Below are 27,821 nucleotides of genomic sequence, written 5' to 3' on the forward strand. Positions count from 1 at the left end.
GTACGTCATATTCAGATTTCTATAACACTACTAACTGTGCAAGTCCTGCTGACTTGTTCAGCCGTGAAGCTTTCCAACACTTGTCACTTTTGTTTGGGTTTGCTTTCCTTTTGTAACCACAATGAGGTATGCATTTTACATCATGTCTAAATATTAAAAAGAAAGCCTTGAATCCCCGTAGATGGTCATTGTACGTCCTGCTTCTTGATAAGTGGGGTGTTGCGCTGTTGAGACTGATACTCAGGTATTTAGAGACTTCTCAGCCACCGAATGTGGTTTCGTTGAGGCTCCGACCTTCCGTTGTATTTACAACCTGCCCCCTGAGTGTCTTCAGGGCAGACTGGAGGCTACAGTGAGTCGTTATCAGAACATCAGCTGGCAGCTCATTAAACATTACGAGATACCGATTGAACAAGCAAAAGGAATTAAAAATGCTTTTCAAAAAGCTTTTAATTAAAAGCTTCGTACAAGAAACACACAGAAAGCAACAACAGTAACAGTTAACATGACACTGAATACATAATCTGTACAATAAGGGTTTGCAAAACATGCTTCAGAAGATCAGATACATTACAATGTCATCATCATTCTCCACCTCCTCATCATTACCATCAATACAATGTACATAATTCATATTAGCATAAAACCAGACAAAACTGCAGTATTGATACATTAAAATCAGTTTGCCTTCTGATCAAACCCATATTGATCTATTAAAAATGGCATTCAAATAAACAGCATCACATTAACATTATTATGCATATTTAAAAAAAGAAACTATTAAAGTACAGTACAAAGGGGAAAATAAAAACTGCTTAAAAAGCACAATTTTCAATTCATTCAACGCATCAATACACTTAAACAAGGATCCTTCCTTTTTTTTCCAATTAGTGCCAAACAAATTGAGCACTTAAAATTCACACAATCACATAAAAATTTAAAACAATTCGAAAAGGGGAAAAAAAGAGAGGAAATAATAAAATCAAGAGCCCTATTTGGTTGAAAGATAGGCCACTAAGTTGAGTTGTGCTACCCCATGAGAGAAAGAAAAAGGAGGAAAACTATCAACAGTTGGAAATGTCACCTAGCAGCCTAAGAGCTTACACATCTACCAACTGCAAGAGTCACTTCTATCCACCACTTAAACATATTCAAGATATAGTCGATGAAAAGATCTATTCCAAGTCACGATATATCCATGTGGAGAAGAAAATAAAACTTTAGTTCATCGTGTTCTAGGAAAATACAGAAGCCATTCACGCTACGCCAATTTAGGATTTAAGTTAAATACTGTCCTTTGTGTTGAAATGTATTGAAGTATCTTCATTTCGGTTTGCGCTTTAAACCGTTTCATGATAAGAGTCTGTCAAGTTTTCTTCGTATAATGGATGTGTCATTTTGGAATAAATCCTTCCACGTGTAAATTATGACATTACTGAAAGAGTACTGACAACAACTAGAACCATCCAGTACATGACAGGAGAGGAGGCGACATCTTCCTCGTCGGTGTGTAACGGAGACATGGAGGACGCTGCGCTCGAATCATTTTTAGAAAAACAACGTAAACTGTTCAGATTGTGGTGATGTCACCCTCTGTGTGACTGGAGCTGAGTAAGACGAGGTAAGCGTCGCCTGGAGTGTAGCTGGGGTTGAATGGAGCAGCTATAAGGCAACACATGCGGAAGATTTTTTTTTTTTTTTGTTTGTTTGTTTTTTTCAGTATTGCAACACACAAATACACCAGAGTGTGAGCCAAGGTCTGCGAAGGTCTAGGAAGAGCAGCCAGCACCAGAAGAGGGCTTGCACTCTGTGCATAAAGGGCTAAGTTTCTTTGAAATACTTCTGATGCTCATGAAGGTCGAATAAAAAAAAATAAAAAATAAAATAAAATAAATCATTTTAAGAAATGATTACTTTCAAGCTTCCAGGCTTTCAGCTTGAATCAGCCTGCGATGGACGAGCTGGGCAGAGATTGAGGGTCAAGAATAAACCTACAGAGATTTAACTTTTCCTCCAAACCCGACATGCCCTCTGACTGTTACGCGGGGCCACTGAAAGAGAGTGCACCTGGTGTATTTGGAGAATTCATCGGCTTTAACTTTGCTTCCTCTCCAGTCAGATAGAAAAAGATTAATCACTAGGAAAGTAAAACTACACAACAAAACTGTCTGGTTCAGGGACGGTTTTGCTAATCTTATCCTTCCTGCAGACATTTGTGGCTGCAACACATGGCAAAACACAACTTGAAGAGTTCAACTGACATGAATTTGTACAACAATATCAAACAAACAACAACAACCCCAAAAAAACAAAACAAAAAAAATAAAATAAAACAAAACAAAACCAGGAGCAGCGACGGGACCTCAGCAAACATCAACCACCAATTGTGCAACATAAGCATCACGGAACCATAGATACATTTAGAAGGAAGTACTGAAGTGTAACGGAATAAAAGAGCAGACATTCATGAAAATAAGTGGTGTTAGGTCCTTTGTTGCTTTGACTGGAAAACATCACAATTCACGGAAGCTTTTTAATCAATGACGACACATTTACCAAAAATGTTCCCCTAAAAAACAAACAAACAAAGGGCACAGTAGCCCATTTAAAGAACCTCGCCCAACAGACAATCAGAGAGTGAGTGGACAAGGAAAAAGGTTAATCTTTGTCCTCAGACCTGGTTCGGTGTCTCCAGGCCCCGTCCCAGGGCGCCGTCAACCACAATACGTGAACCATTTTCCAATGAAACTACCACTTGAGAACAAACAAGTAACGCACCGTTAGCTTCAAAACTGATGAGCAACATCCAAAAAAAGAACAAAACAGGGCGGACTTACCACTTTAGAAGGTCAACAGACAAACTTCCTCTACTCTATTGTTTTATTTTACAAGCCAAAACCACCTGGATAGAATTCCAGACCTCACCTACCGGATAAAATCACAGGTTCAACAAACTACGACTTCAGCTGCTTTTGGCTGGTGGTTTCAGTCTGAACCGTGTTCAGCTCATGGACCTTCTAGACCTTGACAAGTTGAGAAGTTACGTTAAATGAAAATTTCACAACTGCAGTTTAGCGTCTTGGAGGACGTCACAGAGTCGAAGAAGGTGGTGGGTTCGTGAGAAAACAAGGCAAGCAGGGAAAGACGGCAAGGACAGCAATAACTTAAAAACTATTGTTTTTGTATATTATTTTGCAGCTTTTAAGGTTGTGCGTGCATATAAATACCAACTCATACTGTACGTATATGCATGTGCGTTCAAGAGAGCAAGAGGAAAAGGCCTTGACAAATTGATCAACTACATAGGTCATTTTTCGATGCAGTCAAGTGCATTGCATTTACCTCGCTGTATTGATGCAATATATGAGTCCAACACTCCAGAAAACAACAACACACTGCCTCATTAATCTTTAACAAGCTGGACTTCCAATGCAACTATGGGGCAGGAAATTGGCGTTAACACCTGATGGCTGTCCGGAGCAGCCTTCGCAACAGAGCGTGCATCTAAAAACGGTGTTTGTTCCTTTCACGTGCACCAAGTGTGCTTGATAAATGCTCACCAACGCAACGCACCAGATGGACAAAGGTGGTCTTGAGCCGCTGAAAGAAAACAAACACGATTTCTATCCAAGTCTGTTTCAAAGAGTCAGTGCTGTGCAAGTGGACAAAATATGGCAATTTAAGTGACAATAAGAGGCATATTAGCTGCCCCATTTCGAATTTATACATTTTCTTTCTTAAAAAAAATATGCTCTTTTCATTTGTTTTTACTATTCAATGGCTGGGAAGTGTAAAGTTACATTACATTTAATTTATCCTTACACAAATATGGATATGCCTCTAAGGAGAAGGGGGTGGGGGGAGCTGAAGTGGCAACACTGGCATGATATTTTTCTATCACTGATGGCAATCGACTTCATCACACCTATGGCTTAGCTTGGGAGGGGTCACTGGTGGTGGAGGTTGGCGGAGGGGAAGAGCCGTTTTCGGGGCTGGCGGAGGGGGAGGCAGGGCAGGATGCAGGGGAGGGGAACTCTTTTATGGTGACAGTGCCGAGGTTGGTGGTGACATCAGTGACCACCACGTCCTTGCAGCTCGGCGCCATTTGAGGGTGCCAGTCGGGGTCCCCCTCGGCAGGCACCCTCTTGGGTTCAGTGGGGGCAGAGCTCTGATCCCCAGGGGCAGCAAAGAGCAGAGTGGTGGGCGGTTGGCGCTTAACCCGGCGTTGGCGAGGATTTTTCCTCACTCCGTCTGAGGGCACTGAACGGTCCAGGGCACCCTCGTCTTCCTCGTCCTCCAGTGAAGAAGAGGGTGAGGATGGGAGGAAGGAAGTTGCTGAAACTACTGCATTTGCGTCTGAGGACGCGGCAGGAGGAGAAAGCTTGGCGATCTGGCCCTTCTGGGTCTCTGTGTGAGGTTTACTGGACTTGGGACCCTCGCTGGAAGGTGAGGCTCCAGTGGCAGGCTTGGACTGCCCAGCCGAGGCGGTGGGAGATTTTCCTTCAGAGCCACTGGAGCTGGCAGGAGAGGGGGGTGACTGGTATTGAGGGGGGTTGCTTTTGCTGTCCCTGGTCCCCATGCTTGAGCATGCCCCCGTTTGGGAGTGTAAACGCACAGGGCCTCCGCACTGCAGCCCAAACGGCTTCCCATACATCGGGAATCCTAGCATCTTCAGTGGAGGCTGGAAAGGTCTGTAGGGGGCCTCTCCCTTCTTCCCAATGATGCGATTGCGGGAGGGGATGTTTTGGCGTCCTGCTGTGATATTTCTACTGCCTGCAGCTGTGCCACCCCGACCTGGCTTGTCAATGACCTTCAGGTTGAGGATGATCCGCCCTCTCTTAACCTCTCTGGGTTTGACTCTGCGATTGAGGATGCGGACGGTCTCAGAGAAAGGGGACACATGCATGCGGGAGGGGAAACCACCAGGGTTGGAGAAAGCAGGCGCCATGGGATCTGAACGGGGCAGTGGGCGCCTGGACATCCGGTGGCAACGGTGAATATCCTTCTTCAGCTTGTGGGTGGCTGCGAGGGAGTTTAGCTTAGGAGAAGGGGCCACGGCTGAGGACGAGGACGAAGAGGATGGCAAATGATGAGGTGATGCCGAAGAGGAGGGAGCTGCTCGGGTGGAAGTGGACCGCAGTGTAGTCTGGCGGGTGCTGGAGGCTTGGCTGCTGGGCTCTCTTTTCTGACCACGTGCCTGAGAGAAACAAGATATTAAAAGAAACCGTGTTTGAAGGGGCTTTTCATTGGTAGAACAAGGACCTGCCCATCTCAAAAATAGCATTATATAACACTTGCTTTGTTTCTGGAAACTTTTTGCAATTGGAGGACAAACAACACCCTAGACAACCTGGGTCACAACAGGCCAAAATTTAGCTGAAATTTTAGAGATTTTTATTGTAATCTTTTACATTTCCAAGTCCAGACATCTCAAAAGAACATTGTTTAGTCTTAGAAGTTAAAAGTCAAAACTTGCCCTGCAAATTTAACATTGTCATCTCTTCTCGTCAACTTCTGACTTGAAAGCAATAAAATCCATCTTAAGGCCCTTTTCCATTGGTCAGAGAACCCACTAAGATCTGCGTACATCTGGCTTTTGTCTGCAACGGAAAAGGCTACAATCAGCATTCAGACCCAGATCAAATGACTCTGCAGTAGACGCCGGTATTTTTCAGCTCCAGCTGTGATCAGCACTGACATAAACAACACCCAACACACCACTCGCTCCTTCTACAGCTGTAACACCTCTAAGAGCATAGACACACCGGTCCAGCACGATACTGTTGAACCAGAAACCTTCCTCTGAGCGTCAGCTAGCCCTCTGCGTTAACTAACTAATCAAACTGTCTCACAGAGACTATTTATCTTTCGCTCCCCTGTATCTGCTTGTGTGCTCTGATAATGCCACTAATTTTGGTGGAAAAAGGTTATTTGGAAGTAGTAAGCCGCTCAGCAATAAAGCTTTCACGGCCATTAGTGATTCGAATGATAAAAACCAATGCAACAGAACCATGTGTTTCTAGTTATTTCTGCTTCTCTGAATTAACCTAAAGTAGCCTCAGCTCAACTTACAGCTCTAACCGCAACTTATAGACACAACATCATGTCATATTCAAACTCCTTTCAACTTCAGATCTGAATTTAAACACTAGAGGGCTGTGCTGCATCTTCTCAAATCTGATCTGCAAAAATGAAAATGGCAATGTGAAAAACAAAGTACAGCATAAAAGCCTCCCTTAAGCACTGACTTCTGATTTAATTTTCTTAAGTCAAGAAAAAAAAAAACACTGTGTTTTGACATCTATGTTGTTTTTTTCTAAAGACAAGCATAAAAATAAACCTCAAACAAGCAAGATGACCTTATTCTCATTTAAAAGTAGAAACCACAAACAGAACTTTCCGCTTTGCTGTGAGTTGCTGTTACCTGAACAAAGGCACCTGTCTGAGAGGTGCTGACTAAATGGTTTCATACCAGCTTATATTATACACTGAAAAGTAAGAACCTTATATCGATGCACATAAACATTGAAAACTACCTTCATGACAAAGTTTTTGGGTTTTGGTCCTCGTTTCTTCGGCCCATTCATTTCCCTTTCCCGTTCTCTAAAAACAAAACAAATAAGGAAACGGCAGTTTACGAAAAACAAAACAAAACACATTACAGTTTAGAAACACAAGCTAAAAAAAAAAAAAAAAGCAATACGAGCAAATATGAAACAAATTAAAAGAGAAGACTAATAAAAGCTTTGGTTGTGCAGAAGCAGTCAGGCACAGAGAGTACTTTGTCTCCCAGTCTGCATGTGTCCACTTTAGTTTCCACTTGGTGTGTGATAACAATTTTGTCTGTTTTATCAAGTTCATTTTGCTGTGCAGGTTAGTTTACTGTAAACATTTACTCTCAGCACAGCAACACAAGTGGCTTGGCAGCAGATGTAAAGGATCTGAGTTCAGGCAGACTTCTTACAACTCAAGAGAAGAGGAGGAAGAAGAATATAAAGACACAAAGAGAACAAGTACTTAGAGATATATTGGAATTAAACAATGTCCAGAAAGAAGACTCAGAGCTAAGGTAAATAAAACATACTTAATAATTATAGAAACAAAAATCAAAGCATAGCGGATTGCTGTTGAATTTGCTCTCACCGTGCACCAACTTTACTCACTTTTGCTCAAAGCCCAGAATCAGCCTGTCATCCAAAATATTCTCTTCTGGCTCCCAAGTGCTGTGTCTGAACAAGAATGAAGCAGGGAAAGATTTTCAGTTTTGAGCTGTGCATCTAATATAATGTAATGACCTAAAAATCAAACAAAACAGGGTTGTAATGTTTATATTAATCTTGTCAACAAAAGTGGCACTTACTTCATTGCCCATCCTTTCCATTTTACCAGGTACTCAATTCTTCCCTGCAAGAAAATGACAGATGGTGGATTTGACACATCATATATACAAGAGCTCTGAGAGAGAGAAAATCCTCCCAAATCCTTTGAATCTGGATTGCATTTACAACGTTGTCCCTTTTCATGTTCAGTCTTTACTCTTGCATCTATACATCTATATAAATCTACATTTGGTACTTGGTATGTTTTTGTTTAGCATTTTGCACATAACAGCAGAAGCTTAATGAAACGTAAGAAATTTTCAGTCCTGGTGAGGCCTTTGTCAGGTTTTATATTAGTCTGTATTGTGGGAGTTCTTCACATTTGACTGGGGACACTCTGCTGCTCAACCTGGCTCTCAATGTTCATGTAATAACTAATTTCTTTCACCCCCATCAGAAAACCTTGAACTGCATGGCCAAAACTGCAATTTCCTCACTGTTTTGGGGACAAATAAATACATTTCCAAAACAGACATCTATTAAACGTTTGTATGATGATCCTTATCTTAAAGAAACAAATTGTAGTCCTGCTTTCGAGTACAATCTCAAAAAGAAGGTGTGTAGCTGGTAATTCAGTGGTGGCTGAGGCCTGGTGGGCCTGCTGCTGTAACAGTGAACACTTAAAAGAGTCACTCAAAGATACCCCACCATCATTTACAGGGTCTCCCCCAGTAAACATATGGCCTCCTGCATCAGCTGGACTTTCTTTTCAACACCACATAAAGTGCAAGGACTGATGTTTCTGAAAAACCTTAAAAAAAAAAAAATAAATAAATAATAAAACAGTCTGCAGGAGAAATCAACAGTCCCCAACGTGGGTGCAACATGCACATCCTCCACAGGCTGCAAACTGGGCTTATTCTGACCGTGTAGCTTCTGCTAACATTTTTTAGCTGGCATGGAAGTCAGGCCCCTCCATCTTTAGACCACATCCCCTCCGCTGGGCTGCCTTCTTCTTTTGCACTAGCCCCCTTCTTTGTGTCGCTGTTGTTGTTGTTTTTTTTTTTTTTTTTTTTTTGCTTGTTGGTTTGTTTTTTCATTGCTATGCTAAAACCCGGACGGCTGGTATAGCCTTGCTAGTTAGCTTCTTAGCTAGTTGAGACCAGCAAAGTTAAAAGGCATCGGCGAGCCACAAGGCCTCCGCAGCGCCGGATAGGCAGAACCCGGAGCCTGTGGACCGGAGCTGAGCCGAGCCGAGCCGAGCCCAGCCGAGCCGAGCCCAGCCGAGCCGGGCCGACCAACATCTGCAGGCGGTCAAAAGACGCGGGACGGCGGCGGTGCGGCTCACCTTACGAACGCGGCGTTTCAGGATGGCTTCCGCGGCGAAAATACGATCCCCCGCCGCCGAGAGCTCCATCTTTCCTGCCCCGGGCTGAGCTACCTGTCTCCGGTTCGCCTCTCTCCAGACGACGAGCTCCGCTGTCTGCTCGGCCCGACCACAGCCGAACTGTGAGAGGCGGCAGACACACACACACACACACACACACACACACACACACACACACACACACACACACACACACACACACACACACACACACACAACTACGGTGGCGGCGCAGCCAGCCCGCTGTCACGTGGCCGGGGTCAGCCTACTGGTCGTCCTGGCAACGACGAAGACACTCGAGAGGATGCGCGCACACATTCACACACACATACAAAAAAAAAAAAAAAAAAAAAAAAACGCGTGCTGCTCTCGGATCTCAGGACGCCATGATGGAAACTTAAGAAATAAAAACATTTCAAAAACTGACAACACAAAGTTCTCCAGATAGACAAGAGTTAGAGCATCGATAAGGAGAGCTGATATCTGTCCTGAATCTGTCTGAACCGTAGACAAACAAACAAGTTCACACTTTTTTTTTTGTTTTTTCCTTCTGTTAATATTAATATATTATTTATAATAAACAGATTAAAGTCATACTAGCTTTCTCTTTTCTTGTTTTTGGAGAGAACTTCTGTGAAGCACAATGTCCAAGACAAAAATCAACCAGCAACAACAAAAACAAAAAAAAAATGTTCCCTCAGTTTAACATTTTTTATCTGTTAATATTAATACAATATATTATTTACAATAAACAAATCAAAATCATACTGGTAGAAAAAATATGCTTGCAGCACAAATAGATTTGAAACAAGCAAGAATTATTTCACCAGTTTACTTCAGGTCAGTCCCTAGTGCTCAGCAGTTCAACATCCCATAAAAGAGGAACAGTGGGCTTTGGACAGTGTGACCAGAGTGAGAAGAGAATGGTTTCTCTTTTTGCAAATAACAACAAGAGAATGAGAAGTTATTGTTAATGTAGGCATTTTTTTTCCAAACTGAGCTGGACCCAGCCCTGTGACCATCAAGGGTGTGTCAAGGATTTTAGATGAATGTCATTCTGGACAGTTGAAGAAGGTCTGTGGATATTTCTTTTTTCTTTTTTCCTTTTTACTATTATGGGAAACAGAAAACATATTTTAAGAATTTTAACATGTCAATATTTTTTTCCCATATGATGGAGTACATGAATTATGTTATGTTAATTTTAAGTTTTTCATTAATGTTCAATTAGAGGATTTTTCTACTGCAAAAATTTATGTTTCTGAGAGGTGAAATGAGTTACAGAGTCTCATAGCCCAGTCTCTGCTTGTCCTCGTGGCATAAACGCACACACACACAGCTATTGAATAGTCTATTGAGATATGATAAAATGGAATAAGATAAGATGTACTATACTGCCCCATAGCAGAAATTGTATGTTGCAGACAAAACAGTATGAAAAACTTGTTGAATAAAATATAGACAGGATGAGCTGCAAATCGATGATTAAACATAAAAATAGATATTCAAATAGTAAAAAAAAAACATAACAAACAAACAAACATAATGCATTGAAGTGGAAAAATGTGCCTCTGTCTGTTGGGAGCCTCCAAAGTGGAGAAAACAGATGGATGAGAAAAGCCCAGCAGCTTCGACATGGACAACAAGATCCCGCCCTCTTTTCTTACACGGCTCTCTCACCGCTCTGATTGGACGACCTCGTGTCAATCATGAATTAAAAAAAAAACAACCAATCAAGTTCGGTTGTCGTGTCGTGTTTGTTGATGTAGCAGTCAGAAGTCAGAGCAGAAGACAGCTAGCCGGTAAGACTGCAGAGGCACCAGCCGGCTGCTTTTATGCTTCTTAACACGATTAGCTGCACTCCACAGCTAGACAGCCTCCAGTGTTGGATGTTCTGAGCGGGCTACAGGTATGTTTTAAAACGCATTAACTACAGATACGATTTTGGTGGCTGTTTCTTGCTAACTTTTAGCGGCTGTATCATGTCAAATCCGTTCTGCACGACAGGAAACTCGTGAGCAACATGAATGGAGTCACTTTCGTAGTGACAGTTTACAGGAAACGTAGTTTACCGCTTAGATATTAATAAATCTAATAGAATTAGATTAACCTCCCAATCAATACGCTCAGATTGTTTACCTGCTCATGACAGACTGTAATGTGTAATATTGGGGATATTACACCTGTTACTATTGTTGTAGTTTGCACCTGCCCTGTGGAAAACATAAATAATGAATTCATTGACTTCAGTCCTACAGGCTGTGGTAGAGAAAACAGCTACCATATTTTAAACATTTATGTATGCAGGGGCCGGCCCAGTCTGTACTCCTCTTCATAAAGCCCCTTTATTCTCCCCACAGGTTACAATGCAGTTCCTTGGCCGTTTGTTGGACACAGTCTCCTCTGTATCAACCCTCTTCACCAACCCTTACCGGGTCCGTGATGTGCAGCTGTCTGACTACGGCGGAGGAGGCAAAGTCTTGCTGAAAGAGGAGGGACGCATTGTCCTGTATAGAAACAATCAGTGTCAGTCTTGGGACTGTCTGCTGATGTGCCCGGAGACGCCGACTGTGGTTCTGAGGTCAGTGTTGATAACATCACAGGATGTCATTTGTTGTGTAATACAGCCACAGGACTAGGTTTAAATGTTGAAATCCAGATCTGTTTAGTTGCATCTAATCTTGTGGCACCATGCAGATTTGGTTTATTTGATTTAGTTTAGCCCGGAAACCGATAAAGTGGTTGAAGGTGAGTGAATGACTGATTTAGTTTAGACCCATCTTGACCTGCACTGTTGCTTAACTAGAGAGCCAAAGCCCTTTTACTTGAATGAGTTAGTGTCAGTAATCCGTGACTCACAGATGTGAGAAGCAGGTTTGTGTAATGGAGCCAAAAGTATTGCCTATGATGAAAATTTGTTGCTGGTCACCAGCAAATAGTTTACTTACTTTAAAAACCTGAGCATAAGTGCCTCAGTATCACAGCAACAACAAAAATTTGTATTCCTGATGCACATAAAAACTCATTAGCAGAGGGGAACAAAACAGAAAGTTGAACAATACAACATATTTACTCGAGGTGGGAATCTTTTACTATCTCACGATTCGATTAGATTTCGATTTTTGGGGCTATGATTTGATTCAAAATCGCTTTCCAATTCAAAACGATTTGATTCATAATGATTTCTGCTTCAACCAAAGGATCCTCATGATCTACTCCAGTATGCTTTGCAAGATAGAATGACGAATGGAGACAATAAAGTCCCTTTTTCACATTTATTAAGTTTTAAACATTTATCCATGCTTACATGCAATTGTTGCAAAAATAAAAGTGTCTCTTTATAAAAAAGAAAAATAGTGCAGTTAAACATGAGTTCTCAAAGTGCTCAATCCTCATTTTGCAAACTGTGCATACTGTAAAGCTCATGTCAAGTTTGGTCTTCCTGGGCATTAAGTAAATAGGGCCCTATAAAATCTGTGATCATGAAAAAACTGAATTCATCATAAACACGGAATAACACAGAACTGGCTGACATTTTATATTAATAATAATTATTAATAAAAAGGAACGTATCTGTTGGAAAAATGCTCAGAGGGGTTCGCTAATAATGCACGCCCACCTACCCATCAATCAATCAATCAATCAATCAATCAATCAATAAATTGATTGATTGGTTCATTGAATGAATGAATGAATGAATGAATGAAGAAAGAAATGACCTGACTTGACCTGAGCGGTGACCTGAGCAGCATGGTGGTGCAGTGCTTAGTGCTGCTGCCCTGTAATAAGAAGGATTTCCTGTTAATTTTCATGAATCTAAAGACTGCTCTTCCCAAACCAGGCTATTCCAGGTGGCGTCAGAGGAAGATGCCATGAACTGGTTTCCGCAGTATGCCCTGAAGCTTCGACCGTTCTATGAGACGCTTCCTCTGAAGACTGAGACCACCCAGCCAATTGTGGACAGCATTCGCAACCACCCGGACTGGAGCTCTGCTCACATCGCTGTGGAGACAGGACTGAGGGAGTGTCTGAAACATAATTATGTTCAGAGGTAAGACTGAATGTGCTGATCTTCATTCTGAGAGGTACTTGCATCTTGTCAGAGGTAGAGAGCAAACAATTCTCGTATATAATTGATGGATGGCTGCCTTGAAGGAAGGAAACTCCTTATTTAATTATACGATGGAAAATGAGTTCAGTTACGAAAACATGTGAAATGACCTGTCTCATCACCAGAGCTGTTTTTAAATTCTCAAAAAGTAAAAAAAAGCATGTCAGTCCTTGCCGCCTTGAAATTTACCTATCATCTTCTTGCCTCCAGTCAGATCAACGCTCGGGATGCATCAGGGCAGACACCACTGCATGTAGCATGTGAGCGGGGTGACTTGATGTGTGTGAAGGAACTATTGGAGGAAAGCCAGGCTCGCACTGACATCCGAGACCGCAATGGAGAGACCCCCATGCATTTCGCTGCCAAGCAGGATTCTCCTCAAATCATTCAGGTTTTTGACATTGAAGAATATTTCATGACAGGAAATGTTGGAATATATGATATAATTAGTATATTCAGTATATTCCAGATGGGCCCAAGCCGACTGCTTAATAGCACTCCTTTCTTCCACCATACTGTCTCCTAATCCAGATCCTGTGCTCGCGGCTGTGTGCAGGGGTGAATGAGTTGAACAACAACAAGGAAACTCCACTCCACGTGGCCTGCCGTCTGGGCCGTGTGGAGGCCGTCAAAGCTCTGTTGGATGGTGGCGCCAAGTGCAACGTCATTGGTGGCACCGGCTACCCCATCCACAATGCCATGAAGTACAGTGAGAAGGGGTGAGTAGGGAAAGGGTGATGATGATGACTTACAACATGGAGTTAGTTTTATCTCTTCTGGCGTCTGTGGTGTAACTGCTGTAATTCACAGTCAGGCCGGGCCAGCTTTAGTGTTGCAACATTTCGAGCAAATGCACTGTCCCCATTTAACTGCTTTTTGTGTAGCTGCAGGACAACATTCCTGGAGCTGGAACTGATTCTCCTTTCATCCCAGTGATGGTCTTACCCGGTTTAACAGGGTGTAATTTTACTGGAACAAGTTTTTAAAATATGCCTACAGGTCATGGATTTGTGAACTTAAATTAGCATATAACAGTAATGAGGGCTACAAAAGTACCTTTGTTTTCCTTAGCTAAGTAAAATTGGGCGATAATGGCAGCTATTGAAGTATTCTTCCATAGGTTTGAAAACAGCACTTCTATGGAATCCACACCTCTGGGCTGAAAACAGGAGAAAGAGTTGCTATTTTGAAAATCTTCTGTTTAAATATGAAACAAAGAACAAGGCAATTTCTGGGAAGTATGATTTTGATGATTGTGATTTATGTTCTTTATTTCATTTAGAGTAAATTGTCCTTTCAATTTGTGTTTGCCTCTCAGCTGCATGGAGGAGATCCTTAAAGCAGACCCAGGCCAACTTCAGGCTGAAGACTCTTTGTATGGGGGGACGCCTCTACACTGGGCCAAGACTTCTGAGGTGAAAATTATTATGGGTTTTGTGGTTAGATGGTCCAAAATGAATATTTGTGTTCTAGTGGGAAACATCCAGAGAAGTGAACATGTTGATGCTTTGATGAAAAGTTAATGGAGGTTTGACCTCTGTGAGCAAAGAAGTTGGAGGACACAGTGAAACCTTTAATCCTGCACACATTTATGGCACAACTCCACCACGATGGTTGCCTGTATGTTTTCAGTTTTCCTCCCCCTAGGGTGCTCTGGTCTCCTAAACCAAAACATCAGTGTTTGGAAGTAGAAAGGTCTCAGCAAGAGTTTATGAGGACTAAATTAATGCTTGCTGTCAAAAAAAAAAAAAAAAAGACTCTCTCTGTGCCAGATGTGTCGGATTCTACTGGAGCATGGCTGTTTGGTGAACTACCTCAGTAGGACTGGAGAAACTGCCCTCCACATTTTGACCAAGAGGGGTCGCTTTGAGGCGGCCATGGTGTTACTCACCCACGGAGCAAATGCCAACCTGAGGGGCCAGGATGGGAACACAGCCCTTCACCTGGCTATGAAGGTTGGTGTACAGAATATATCTGTAATCATATGTTCCATCCAAAAACAAACAACCTCCCTCTGCCTCAGAAAGTTTGATTAAATTGCAAAGAAGGTGGTGACCATTTGGGGGAAGAGGGGGAAAAAACAGAAAGATTACAGGAGTTTCAACTCTTCCTAAATCCATTGAACATTGCAGATTGATAACATTTGAAAGAAAATCTAAAGTCAAGAAAATCCACTTCCTAGTTTTAAGTAATGTCTTGAAACATATCTTTAGCATATGACTTTTACTGCTTAATATGACTCTTTATATTGCTGTAACTGTTGTTTTGAAAGATGCTGTATAAAGTGACATCTTGCTGTGGAGATGTTTTTTTATCAGTATCCTTTGTTCTATATCACATGATGTGCTAATCAGATGGACCACATGGAGCTCATCAAAGCTCTGATCGTGTTTGGTGCTGATGTGAAGATCCACAACGACCTGGGGGAAACTCCTGGACTGATTGCTGCTCGGACTAGCAAAGGTAAATGAGGCAGGCGGGTGTGGCGAGGGTGAAAAAGAGCATTAAAGAGAGTGAGATGTAATACAATACAAGTGGATAGAAGCTACTGAGCCTCATATCAAACCTGTGTGACATAGTCAGCTGTCTTATTTTAAAAGCATGTGTTCTGCAATAGATGGGAGAGTCTCTGCATGAAAATGGTTTGGTATGTAATGAGTCATGTTGAAAATGTACAAACTTACAAGTTCTAATGAATAATTCTGTTTTACAGCTCCAACTAATACATTGGCTGATGACTGGTTATATACTTGTAGAGCTTTAAATGCATTTGAAAAGCACTATATAGAGTTTCACTGCTCCATTATGTGAGATAAAATTGTTCACCATCATGGAATAAGATGGAATCTGTTTAAGGCGGGTGAGTAGCGTCTGAAAATATTTTATCCACTGAAGCAAAAAGTCTTAGTACGAACACTTCAGAAAGTAATCCTCTTACACAATTACATTTAATGTGGATGTATTACAACAGTTTCATAATTTAAAGGTGCAGAGTTTCTTTTGCTACGTAAGCTTATAGTCTGCAGTGCAGTGAGGAAAACAACTTGGCTCCTTCTGCATTAGTCTTTTGTCTTCTTGATGTAACATTACTACATTAGCATAACTGTTGTTTGCACATGGAGATGGCTGTGTGAAACCACTGAATGAAGGAGAGTGAAGGAGACAGGGTAGTAAATTGATTTTGTGTTTAGTTGTTTATAGATCTTGAAAATGCACGATGATTGCTAATAGCTTGCTTATCTTCTTGCTGTCTCTTTATCTCTTGTTATCACTCATCCTCTCCCTGTCAACTAGATCTCTCTCTCTCTCTCCCCCTCTCTCTAATTTTTGTGGCGTGTGCATGTCTGACATATGCTTGCGTGTGTTTGTTTTTGTGTTAACATGAAAGGTCCTAATAGAAAGATACTGCTGGACATGCTGTGTAGTGTAGGGGTCCAGAATTGCCTCCCTCCCTCCCCTGGCAGTCCTCCCCCCATCTCCTACAACGCCAAGTCTCAAGGCATAGGTAACAGTATTGTCCCTGACCTTTATCTCCCTTTCACTGTTTTCTGTTTCTCACTTTATGCCGTTCAAATAGAATAAAGATTTGGCAGTGCAACTACTTTTTTGTGATAATTTAGGATCGTCTTCAATGCCTAAAATACTGAAAAAACATATGAAAATGGAGTTCAGTCTTCTTTCCCATTTAAAATAGTGAACAGTTTTTATTTGACATGTTTAAGTGGGCAGCATCTACCTGCTGTTAAACTGTGGAGGACACGGGTTATGCAGGTATAGCTGAATTATTTCTGACATTTTTCTGCTTTCTTTCAGTCAATAGCTGAACTTGTTGCATGTTTAATGTGAAAGTTCAAATTTAAAACCCCCATTTTTTTTTTTTTTTTTTTTTGTAGAATGGCCAGTTATCCCTTTTTTCTTTATTGTATTGTGTTCTGTATTGTGTAATCAATACGGACCCTGCCTGTTGGCATAATACAAAACAGCTGCTGTGATTGGCTGACAGGTTTTGAGGACATCATTAATATGGGGGCTGCAATCGGTGCGATGAGCAGAGGCACATCTGAAGTAGACAACTCTAAAATGGGAAAAAAAAACAAGTAAGTAGAAGCATGTGTAAATGTTATTAGGATGTGAAAGATGGAGTCATAGAGATTTATCTTTGTGTTAATATTTAATTTAATTTTATTTGTCCCCTTTTTTATATCATGGTTATGTAAAAGACACCACAGATTCTAAAAATTACTATGAAAGCATAAAGAAGGTAACTACTTTATTTTTACAATCAAGCATTTTTAATGGATCAGTATTCATAAACATGCTGTAAAATCATCTCATTACTGAAGATGAATGTCTTATTTTGACTCTGGCAGGACACAGATGGTGACCATATTATTATTTCTTCAGCAGCTGCTTTTGTAAATAACTATATATGAATATTGCAGATTTGGAAACATCGAAGCTCAGTGATTGTGTGTTCTGGGTTTTCTCTCCCCTCTCCTGCAGGATGGACAGACTTCTGTGTCTGGACGGTGGAGGTATTAAGGGTCTTGTGCTCATCCAGATGCTGATCGCTCTGGAGAAAGAGGCCGGTCATCCCACCAGAGAGCTCTTTGACTGGGTGGCTGGCACAAGCACCGGTGGCATCCTGGCCCTGGCTATAATCCACGGTTTGGGTGTTTCCTTTTTAAACCGCACAGTATTTTTCTGTAAGGCAGTATCACAACAATAAAAATTCTTTTATATGTAGGGAAGTCCATGGAGTACCTGCGCTGCTTATACTTCAGGATGAAGGAACAGGTGTTCAAGGGATCACGACCTTACGAGTCAGCACCTCTGGAGGACTTCCTTAAAAAAGAGTTTGGAGAGAACACTAAGATGACAGACGTAGAATACCCCAGGCAAGCAAATGGAAAATACTTTAATGTTAGCCAATTGATAGAATTAGCTGCACAGTGTAACCACAAAAAAAGTGCAAATATAAAATCGGTATTCATAAAAACCTTCCTGGAAGGTTCAGTGCTGAGCCAATAATTTCCCATAAAGTAGGCTTTCGGGGAAGATTTGGTTTGCTTCTGCTGTTATATCAACCGGCTTTAACTACCTGACTTCTTCAGTTCGTGGAGAAAAAAACAGAATAACTAATTTGTCACAAGTACTTTGACAATCTGAGATTTTCCTTTGCCCCAGAAAGCTGGAAAGTTTGTTTGAAACCACTGAATTAGATTAAAATACAAATTGTATGTCTTTTGATGCAAAGGTTTGAAAGAGATCAAACTCAAATCTCACCTTGTTTCTCCCCAGGGTAATGGTGACCAGCGTTCTGGCAGACAGACATCCAGGCGAGCTGCACATCTTCAGGAACTATAACCCTCCCTCCGTCCGCAGAGAGCCCCCATATGCCACCACTGCCACATTTAAGCCCCTCACCATCCCACAAGGTAACACACTATTGCCTGTTGTGTTTGCTGACCTGCTGCCCAAGACATCAAATGTTTGAGGGATAGGGGAGTGTAGTGATTCTACCACTGGATGGCATCAGAGGAACACGTTTTCAAATGTTGCATTTCCTTAGTTTATATGAAACTTTGTCCTTGAACAAGTGCAGTAGTGCTGTGTTGTTTGAGTGTCAGCCATGTTGTTATTACAGGATGGGAGAATGAGGATGTGTTGATAGTAGGATACACAGAGGAGCCCACCAGAAAACGTAGGAAGGTGACAGATGAAGGTGTGTGCATGCATGTGAGCGATAGACCTAAAGGGACAGCTTCACCAAGAATTTAATTTGGACAGTCACAGATTTAATACCTCGCAAAATTAAAATGTGTCCACATTTAAATGTGATTGTATGAATAATAAACACTTTGAGCAGATAAAGAATATTTTATTAATGTTACAAAGTCAAAAACATTTCAACTTATCCTTATCCAACTTGTCTTTATACCAGAACAATTTGTGTGGCGAGCTGCCCGCTCCAGTGGTGCTGCTCCCACCTACTTCCGACCCATGGGCCGTTTTCTGGATGGAGGGCTGTTGGCCAACAACCCAACGCTGGATGCCATGTCCGAAATCCATCAATACAACAAAGCCTTAAAAGCAGAGGTATTGATAGCTGCATTCTAATTTTATTCCTCCGCTAAGGGAGGATGCTAACCCAAATGGATTTCACATTAAATAATTTATTCATCTCTTCCTCTTTTTGACTTCCCTGAAACTCCTCTCTCCAACAGGGCCGAACAGACAAGATCAAGAAGTTGGGTATAGTGGTCTCCCTTGGTACAGGTAAAACACTCTTTAGTTTTGTGGAATTGTTACATTTGTTCTACTACCAGAACCACACAGGAAAAAAACAGGATTAAAAACTTCACTTCACTGTCTCTGTTTATTTACTTGTATCGCTTACGTGTGTGTCCAGGTAAACCTCCTCAGGTGGTGGTAAACTCTGTGGATGTTTTCCGGCCTTCCAATCCTCTGGAGCTGGCAAAGAGCTTTGTTGGAGCAAAAGAGCTTGGAAAGATGCTGGTGGACTGTGTGAGTACTTTTTTTAAAAAGCTATTCATGCAGTCAAGTTTTATTCTCAATTCTTTTGTTTTATCTTCTTAATTTTTTCTTATATTGTGGACATCTCTATTATACAAATTCGCCTCTCTGACTGAACAGTGTACAGACTCTGATGGGTGTGCAGTGGACAGAGCCAAAGCCTGGTGTGAAATGATCGACACCATCTATCACAGGTCTGACAACCAGGAAGTGCTCCCTCTAGTCTCTGCCTTTTACTGAGTCCGCCTGCCCTCATCTGTTTCTCTGATGAAACTTCTTAATCACACCATCTACTCTTTTGCTCACTTCCTCTGTTCCCAAGTATCTAAAAATTTCCTCTGAAGCATTTTAAAGAATTCTGAAATGCTTCAACGGGGATATGTAATGCAATGTGACTGCTGTTTTATCACATCATACTACTCATTAATCATTAAGTTCTGAATAACTAGGACTTCCCGAGAAGCAGTGTAGATTTCATCATAACCTTCTCCAGACTTTTACACATGTTCTTTTTGATTGTGTCTTTGGACTCACTTTCAAATACCTGAACATAATAAGCAATGTCCAGTATAATTGAAAACTCTTTACAAATCACCCTTTTTCATTGTATTTTGCGCAGGTTGAGCCCCCAGCTATCACAGGAGGTGATGCTGGATGAGGTGAGTGATGCCGTCCTGGTGGACATGCTCTGGGAAACCCAGATGTATCTATACGAGAAGAGAGAGGTCCTCCAATCTCTGGCAAATGTTCTATTGAACAACTGAAAGCACGAGAAAATAACAAGGAGAGGCTGTAAAAGTGGAGAACATGGACACACACAAGAGGCCTGGGTGTGTCAAAGTGTTTGCACAAGGCGCAAAGATGTGTTGATGTTGCCTTGGTGGTGTCTATTGAAAGACAGGTTATGTAGCATCATCTGACCTTATCACTGACCTTATTTTTATCTTGATTAATTAAGTTTACTGTTGGTATATAAACAGTAAAGGTAAGAGTTTGTTTTCCTTCGTGTATGTGAGAACGGAACATAAATGTAAAGGAAATGGGATCAGCTGAATCACACTGAAAGTATCTCATCTGGTGACAGAGGCACTGCCATTTAACTGTGGTTTTTCCTCTTTTCTCAGTGTTTGGCAAAAAAAAAAAACAAAACAACAAAAACTGACCAGAATCCAATCTCTCATTGAATGTGATTAAACAGCAAAAATCCTTATTGTTCTTCCTTCCTTCCTTCCTCTTTCCCTAGTACTCCCCCCTTTCCAAAGTTGTTCAGAATATACTGACAGTTTGCATGAGACTTTATGATCAGACGGGGTGCAGCATTGTTGGTGCAAGAGCTGCGAAAATACTGCCATGAAGGTGATTAAAAGGTTCTGCCTTATTTGTCTTTACCCAAATTTGTGCTGTTTCGTTTCTAATATCCACAACAATTTTTCCTACCTGTGCAGGTGATTTATACTGACAATATTTGACAAACATGCTTCCCCTTTGTACAGTGTTTTATCCTCCTGGTGTACTGTGAATCAGTCCTGGCACATATTTAACGTAGTGTTACCACAGGACTGCAAACTAGACTAAGGATCCACTTACTTGAAAGACAAACAGACAGAAGACTCACTCCTACTTGCACTATGTAAACTCAAATACAAATAACTTCTTGTGTTATTTTTTTGTATCTGGATTAATTATTGAAGTGTATACTGGTATGGTAATAAAATATATTAATATTTACTTCAGCTGTACCATGACTGATTTTTTTTTTTTTTTTTGATGTTAAACTTTTGCGTAAAAAAACCTTGTGTTCTGCAGTTTATTTCGGTCCATGCATGACTTCCTCCCAATATTTTATCAATAAATTACTGTGGACAGTAAAAAAAACAAAAAAAACAACATCTATCAATATTTTTCATATAAAGGAATTTGTTGTAATTAAATGGAAAAGGCATTGTATCGTTTCGCAGTAAAATTGTCATCAAAATGTTGCAAGCGTAGAGATGTCATTTAATTTAGGTGATTTTAGGTAACTTTTTAAACTCTTCAATAAAATAATTAATTATTCGCGAAACACGTCGTTAGCAGTCGCTAGCTTTAGCTTAGTTAGCGTCACTTCAGACACCAGCTCAGGTTGCTTAGCAACAAAAAGTTGGCTCGATCGCCTAGCACAGCTAGCTCTGGCTAGCAGTTTAGTTGAAACACGATAAATGTATTTGTTCGTTTATTTATTTATTTATTTATTTTTTTGTGTGTGCCATTTTGAGGAGACTGTAACAGAGGACATATTACTGAAAATTATCGAGGCTAGCAGTCAACCGAACCAGCGGGAGTAAAGAAGACAGCCATGTTCGTGCCGGGTGAGTTAGCTTACTGAAACACAGGAAAAACAGACCCGATACTCAAATACATGTGAAATATAACATTGATCGATGCCCTGTGTTTGTACTTTATTCTATTTTAGAGAAATAAATAACTTAACTTGCTAGCGTTAGCTTACGGCGTTGCTGTCTTGACTTTTCCAGCTAACCGCCTCGTTAATCCAACAGCCACAACCTCTGACTTAATTTGTTATTTATTTTGCAGAAGGCTTTATGTCTTCGATACATTTCAACATCCTGACGTTTATGTAAGGGTTGTTGCTGACACAGCTGAGGCCCGTGGACCGTGAAGTGATCACAATAACGCAAAGATCCCCTTTTTTTTCTCCTGAAACAGACGGTGAGTCAGGCGGATCGAGACGAGTTGGACATCTGCCTGCTTATTCACGGAAAACCGCTGCTGACGAGCTCATCAGCTGAGGGCTCCAGCTCTGCAGATCACACAGGCAGGTGCGTTGCTTTGCTCTGGTTTGGAGGGATTAACTGTCACCACGACATCAAAAAACAAGTGTGAACTTGAAAACACCACACCGAAGGAGAATGCAATATCTACACAACTTTAATCAAAATTGTCAGTCTGAGTCATAGCCCACATGTAATATGCAGCATAGTGTGACAAGATATATTAACTTTATTGTCCTATTTGGCTTTTGCTTCCACTGTCCTGCAGCCAAGACTTTCCACATGCATGATGAAATAGAGTAAGACAGCTAAACATCCACTAAGACTCGTTTGGAGTATAATGTAAAACCTGTAATTTCATAATACTGCATGCTTTGAATAACTCTTAATTGAGTATTGAGTTCAAAGCCAGTTTTACAAAAAAATATTGTAAACTTAAAACGGACTAATATAACTTGAGGCACACCAGATGTGCCAATGTCCTTAAGAGCTACACAGTGTTGATAAATTCCATAATTTTCTGCTTCCTCTGTTGATTGTTAAGTCCGTTTAAATGATGCATTGTGGCTGTCTGTCAACAACACCAAGTTAAAACCAAATTAAAATTAAAAAAAATGTTCGGCGCACCCATTTTTTTCTTCGTGTGTAAAACTATGCGAATTAGGGGGCTCTATGTGCATTGCGTGTATATGCTAAAGATGTGTAAAGTCAGTTGGAATCAGCTGGTGGTAAGAGACTAGTGGGTCTTGCTGGACTTAAACTTCACAATGCTGTAAGTACAATTGTTGTCTGTGTCAGGCTGGTGCGGTTGGAGGGTGGAGTGCAGAGTCTCTGTCTGGTGCTTAGAGAAATGGACGCTGCTATACAAATAGTCTTCTACATCTGGTTGTGCTGAGATGTTGTCATACAAAGGACCAGCTACTGACTAATGAGGAAACAAGACAAAAAATATTAGTTCACAATCAGTCAGAAGTCACATGCAGTCAGACGTTTGGACACACTTTCCTCTTTATTTGAATAGGAAAGTGTTCCCAAACTTCGTAGTACTGAATATCATAGGAGAAAATATCTGATGACTGAAAAAACCAAATGACCCACTTCGCAAAAAAAAGGTCAGCATTAATCAACTCTCTAAACCTCGACCTGCATCTTGACGCTACATAGCATGTGCCATCTCTGCACATACATTTATCCACCCTGCCATATTGTATTATCTCTCTGCTAATTACATCTCTGCTATTATAATTCCTGTTTGTGTGTGTGATGCTATTATCACCCCCTACATCAGGGAATAACAAGGCTGATCCCTCTGAGATGTCCTGAGCTAGCTGGCCTGTGTTTCATGGAAGGCTGGTGATAATCACAGACACACACTTAAATAATAAAACGTTTAGTTGAAAGATGAAAAGTCCATCCAACTCGTAAAAAGTTGACACACCTTGTGGTGATAAACTATGAAGTCAAATGAAGACACAGTTCAGTTCAGTTGTTTTACCTGCTCATTGTCCTCTGATGCTTTAGCTGTAGACCAATCTGAATTCCTCTTTCTTCTGCTTAGTGAAGTGAATGAATAAAATTGAATGCAGACAAATTAAACGTTTTCGGATAAGACAGTTTTTGTTATGGATGTGCAGAGTTCAGTGGTGCTCACCTAATCCAAAAGTAGATCATCAGAGGTATGATAACCAAAAGAGCAACACAAGCTCCTACAACAGCTGCTCGTATGTGAGCAGATTTCAGAATTGTATGTGGATGAACGACTCTTAGGAGCCTCCAACTGCTTTTGTTACCATTGGCAGCACAGGAGTAATTTCCTGCATGTTGACTGCTGACTGGGTCCAGAACCAAGACTTTGTTATTGCCCAGTGGCGGGGTCAGAGGCTGACCATTCAAGTTCCAAATGTAGGTTGTGCTTTCAGGAAGAGGACAGCTTGTACTGCAAATTAGTGTGACTCTCTCGCCCTCTTTGACTGCAGCAGTGGACATCTTCACTTTCAGACCTGAAAGATGAATAGATTGGTCAGTAATAAATGGAAAAAAAACATAAATCTGCAAATTCTGAGACCTGGATCATAACTCCTTATATGTGTGATACAAATTAGTTCATTTTGTATGAGACTAAGTAAAAATTAAATTTCCTAAATGTTGCTATCTTGTTTTGTTTAAGCACTCATAGCAACGCAAATACCAAAATCCTCTTCACATATGATTTGTAGATAATGTTGCAAATTTTGATGATATCTGATGGGAATGTCCTTAGATGAGACTTTCAGAAGTAACTTTTGCTCTGTGGCTTTTGCGGTCCTTTTCTTTGAAATCTGAACCAGCCATAAAGTGCTAAAAACATTTTTGCGAAAAGTACATTTCATTTGCGTATAAGAGCCAAAGAATAAAAACAAACACAGTAACGCATTAGTCATTTTGGTTTTTCTTCTTCAGATAAATTTAAGGTGACATCCACAATGTGAAGGAATTCATTATTCTTTCGAATTACCTGTAACAACCAAAGTTACTGCAGGAAAATTAAACAGTTCTCCTTCTGACGGTTTTTCCAGTCTGAATATATATTCATCTGAGTCATTCTTCTGAAGGTTTTTTATTGTCAGAGTGTTGAGATTGTTCTTGTTTTCATGATACAGCTTACGTTTCCCTTTTGTGATGTGCTTTGTACAATGCACCTCACTATTCCTCTTTCTTCTATACCACATTTTATATTGGGGCTGCTGATTGGTTGGATGTGAATATTCACTTGAAATATTCACTGAAGAGCCCCGCAGAGCACAGATTCTGCTGTTGGCATACTTTACACTCCAACAGCTCTCATCGACACCTGAAATGGAGGAAAAAAAATCGCTTGTCTTATGATTAATGCGAGGAACCAGAAATCATCATTTCATTAGACATCAAGCTTTACTACATTGGACAAATTTAAACCCAAGACAGACATTTTTTGTTTTATGTTTTTAAGAAAATAGGAACACTCAAGTATAACAATAACACTTTGGATAAAGTGTAGCAGTGTATCAAAGCCAATATATTGTTTTGTTTTGTTTTTACACTGACTTATAGAATTAATACTGAAAAGAGTTCACTCTGTAGCCTGTCCTGTACAATCCCAGTTTCTCATGTTGCACCTTGGGAAAACTTATTTCCCACTCCTGCTCAGCAGGGACATCTAATGGCCTTAAGTCAAAAATACAATTTCCTTAGTGGCCTATTGTGATGTCTTTGTTTTAATGAATTATTAAAGTCTCAGTACAGCGTGTACATCGGGAAAATTGTGTTTCAGTTATATTACCCATTCCCATCATCCTGTAGTACTATTATGGACTTCATATTTTTATTTCATGTATTTGCCCTTCATATATTTACATTTGACAAAAAATATTTTAGAAATTGAAACGGGTGATACTGATACTGTTAATGGGTTTAAACTTACAGACTTCAGATGACATGACATCCTCTTGTTCTTTTAAGGCACAGGAAAATCTGCCAGACCATTCCCCAAGTGTAAGCGTTTGGGAGTCAGAGTTATTGAGCAGTTTTCCGTTGTGGTACCACCTATAGGCAGCCTGAGGGTCAGTCAGTTGACAACTATGGTCACAGGTCAGCATTCTCTGTTGTGGACTTTTTCTAACATGTACTTCTGTTGGAAAAGGATGAGCTTACATTTGATTTGTTCCATTTCATGTTAAATAGTAATTGCATACATTATGTGTTAAAACCCTTAGCGTGATTTACACAGTTGGATAACAGAAAAGATAAAACACCAATGCTGATGGTGAGAACGTATAAACAATAAACAATTGTGTGAAACAATTGTATTTTTCTTCTGAAGTCAGGAAGATTGTGAATATTTAGTAACTGAACCTGAGGGATATGTGATGGAGCAGGACTTTTCCACTGATGTCTGCTTACACATTCTTCCCTTGGCATAGGTCACATTAATGCAGTTTGGTATGACAGAACCTGAACAAAAATGAAGTTGATTTAATATTTCCTTTGGTGAACAAATTCCTCAAACATCAACAAAATTCAGAGAATGCATTTTCTGAATGTCAAAATTTGTTGTATTGAAATAATGAAAGTAGATATGCCTTATTAGTACATATGAAGGAAAACCACAGATTTTTTCCAAATCATGAAAACAGTGCTGATCATAACCACAAATCACTGACCTCTTCACAACCACTACACACTTTGAATTGCACAAAGTCAGTAAGAAGTCTCTTGGGTCTAATTTCTAATGCTGCGTTAAAAATCTCTCATGGGAACAGCTTAAGTTTTTGTTTGTCAGAATAGAGTTCCTTCATGTTAAAAGAGGACACAGGTCACAGTTTTTATTTTGAAATTGATGTTTAAGTTGCCTATTAAACAAACTTAAAGACTTCTATGAATTATTGAATTTAGATCTAAATCTAAATCAACCAAAAAAGCGCTTTAATGATTTTTGATCATAAGAATGGTTGTTAGTGGACCAACCAATTGTATTATTTTATACCTTTTTACATGTGCCCATTCATTCATATTTTAAAATTCACATTAATATTACATTTTACAGATTAGTTTGTATAACATCAGAAAGGACTAACTCACCCACTGAGACTTCAGGAGCTCTGACACCTTTGTAGCCTTTGATAGCGCAGGAGTATCTGCCTTTGTCCTCACTGTGGACCAGCTCTTGGTACCAGGGAGACCAGTCCTCATAGATAATTTCATTGTTCTTGTACCAGATGTAGGCTGCAGGGGTTTCAGTCAGAGAGCAGCTGGTGCTACAGACCAGTGTAACTGTGTGTTTTTCTGTGGCAGGAATCACTTTCACCTGCAGGTCTGAGAAAATTGTGAACTTATACGCGACAGGCTTCGCTTAATGATATCATTGTTGAAAAATATTTGACTCGATGTATAAATAAGTAAGTATCACCTGTGATTTTGAGGTGGATTGCACTTTTCTTGCAGACTTCTGGGTCGTCTCCATCAAAGCAGCAGTAATGTTTTGCATCATTCTCCCTCAGATTTTGGATCGTTAGAGTGGGTTGACTATTTTCAGACATGTTGTATTTTGCAGGACGACCTCGTGCAGAGATGCTCGTTATCTTGTTGCCATTGCAGTTTAGAGTGTACCATTTGTTGTTTGAAGTGCGAGGTTTGTCATTGCAGTGCAGAGCCACTGATAAACCTTCTAAGGCACAGATGCTGCTTACTTGTCCGCTAACCCCTTTAACAGATAATCACCATTTGAACACAGTCACAGAGATTTTAAAGGAGACAATTTTAACAGGTCAGAAATCTTTAGAATGTGACATTTTCTTCTCTGTTTCATAGAAACAAATCTTCAATAGAGTTTTACATTTTTGTAAAGCAGTCTATGAACAAATTTTAAATTGTGAAATAGTAAAAGGATGATGAGAAAGGATAATCAGTGACTCCTACCTGAGATATATAGGACAAGTCCAATAAATACACATCCAATGCCTCCCAGCACCATGGCTGTTGTGCTCCGTTGGTGTTTAACTACAGGATTGATGATGGTATATGAGTCACTGTGCATGGCACTTCTGTATTTTTAAAAGCTTAAAGAATCACGAAGTGGTTAGATATAGTATCCCTTCACTCACAGCCCAAAGACGTCACTGATGACTTTATCATGGCTGCAGCACTTAGCTCATGACCACACTTCCTTCCGTTATAACTGG

At 40.5% G+C, this 27,821-nt stretch overlaps 3 protein-coding genes across 4 annotated transcripts; 1 reads left to right on the forward strand and 2 right to left on the reverse strand.

Moving 5' to 3' along the window:
* Positions 1-1,686: 1,686 nt before the first annotated feature.
* Positions 1,687-9,010, reverse strand: cbx6a (chromobox homolog 6a). The gene is made up of 5 exons (XM_029503719.1): positions 8,668-9,010; positions 7,361-7,404; positions 7,164-7,229; positions 6,537-6,603; positions 1,687-5,197 (listed from the first exon to the last, which is right to left on the reverse strand). The coding sequence occupies exons 1-5, from the start codon at positions 8,734-8,736 to the stop codon at positions 3,926-3,928; spliced, it is 1,518 nt and encodes a 505-aa protein (XP_029359579.1). The 5' UTR covers positions 8,737-9,010; the 3' UTR covers positions 1,687-3,925.
* Positions 9,011-10,484: 1,474 nt separating this feature from the next.
* On the forward strand, positions 10,485-20,564 carry pla2g6 (phospholipase A2, group VI (cytosolic, calcium-independent)). The gene is made up of 18 exons (XM_029501093.1): positions 10,485-10,615; positions 11,067-11,287; positions 12,548-12,757; positions 13,028-13,208; positions 13,349-13,536; positions 14,136-14,232; positions 14,590-14,772; positions 15,172-15,280; positions 16,206-16,322; positions 16,821-16,914; positions 17,321-17,484; positions 17,565-17,715; positions 18,119-18,255; positions 18,762-18,916; positions 19,045-19,096; positions 19,230-19,345; positions 19,475-19,548; positions 19,974-20,564. The coding sequence occupies exons 2-18, from the start codon at positions 11,073-11,075 to the stop codon at positions 20,116-20,118; spliced, it is 2,388 nt and encodes a 795-aa protein (XP_029356953.1). The 5' UTR covers positions 10,485-10,615; positions 11,067-11,072; the 3' UTR covers positions 20,119-20,564.
* A 1,741-nt stretch (positions 20,565-22,305) lies between these two features.
* LOC115045321 (B-cell receptor CD22-like) lies at positions 22,306-27,728 on the reverse strand. Of its 2 annotated transcripts, none has more exons than XM_029504956.1 (9): positions 27,559-27,728; positions 27,050-27,343; positions 26,722-26,955; positions 25,996-26,094; positions 25,565-25,771; positions 24,875-24,955; positions 23,777-24,125; positions 23,621-23,675; positions 22,306-23,050 (listed from the first exon to the last, which is right to left on the reverse strand). In XM_029504956.1, exons 1-9 carry the CDS (start codon positions 27,674-27,676, stop codon positions 22,862-22,864), a joined length of 1,626 nt encoding a protein of 541 aa, XP_029360816.1. In that variant the 5' UTR covers positions 27,677-27,728; the 3' UTR covers positions 22,306-22,861. The 2 variants fall into 2 exon arrangements, with proteins under 2 accessions (XP_029360816.1, XP_029360810.1); XM_029504950.1 differs by having other exon boundaries at positions 24,620-24,955.
* Positions 27,729-27,821: the final 93 nt, after the last annotated feature.

Source organism: Echeneis naucrates, chromosome 1, assembly GCF_900963305.1.
Source record: "Echeneis naucrates chromosome 1, fEcheNa1.1, whole genome shotgun sequence".
NCBI lineage: Eukaryota > Metazoa > Chordata > Actinopteri > Carangiformes > Echeneidae > Echeneis > Echeneis naucrates.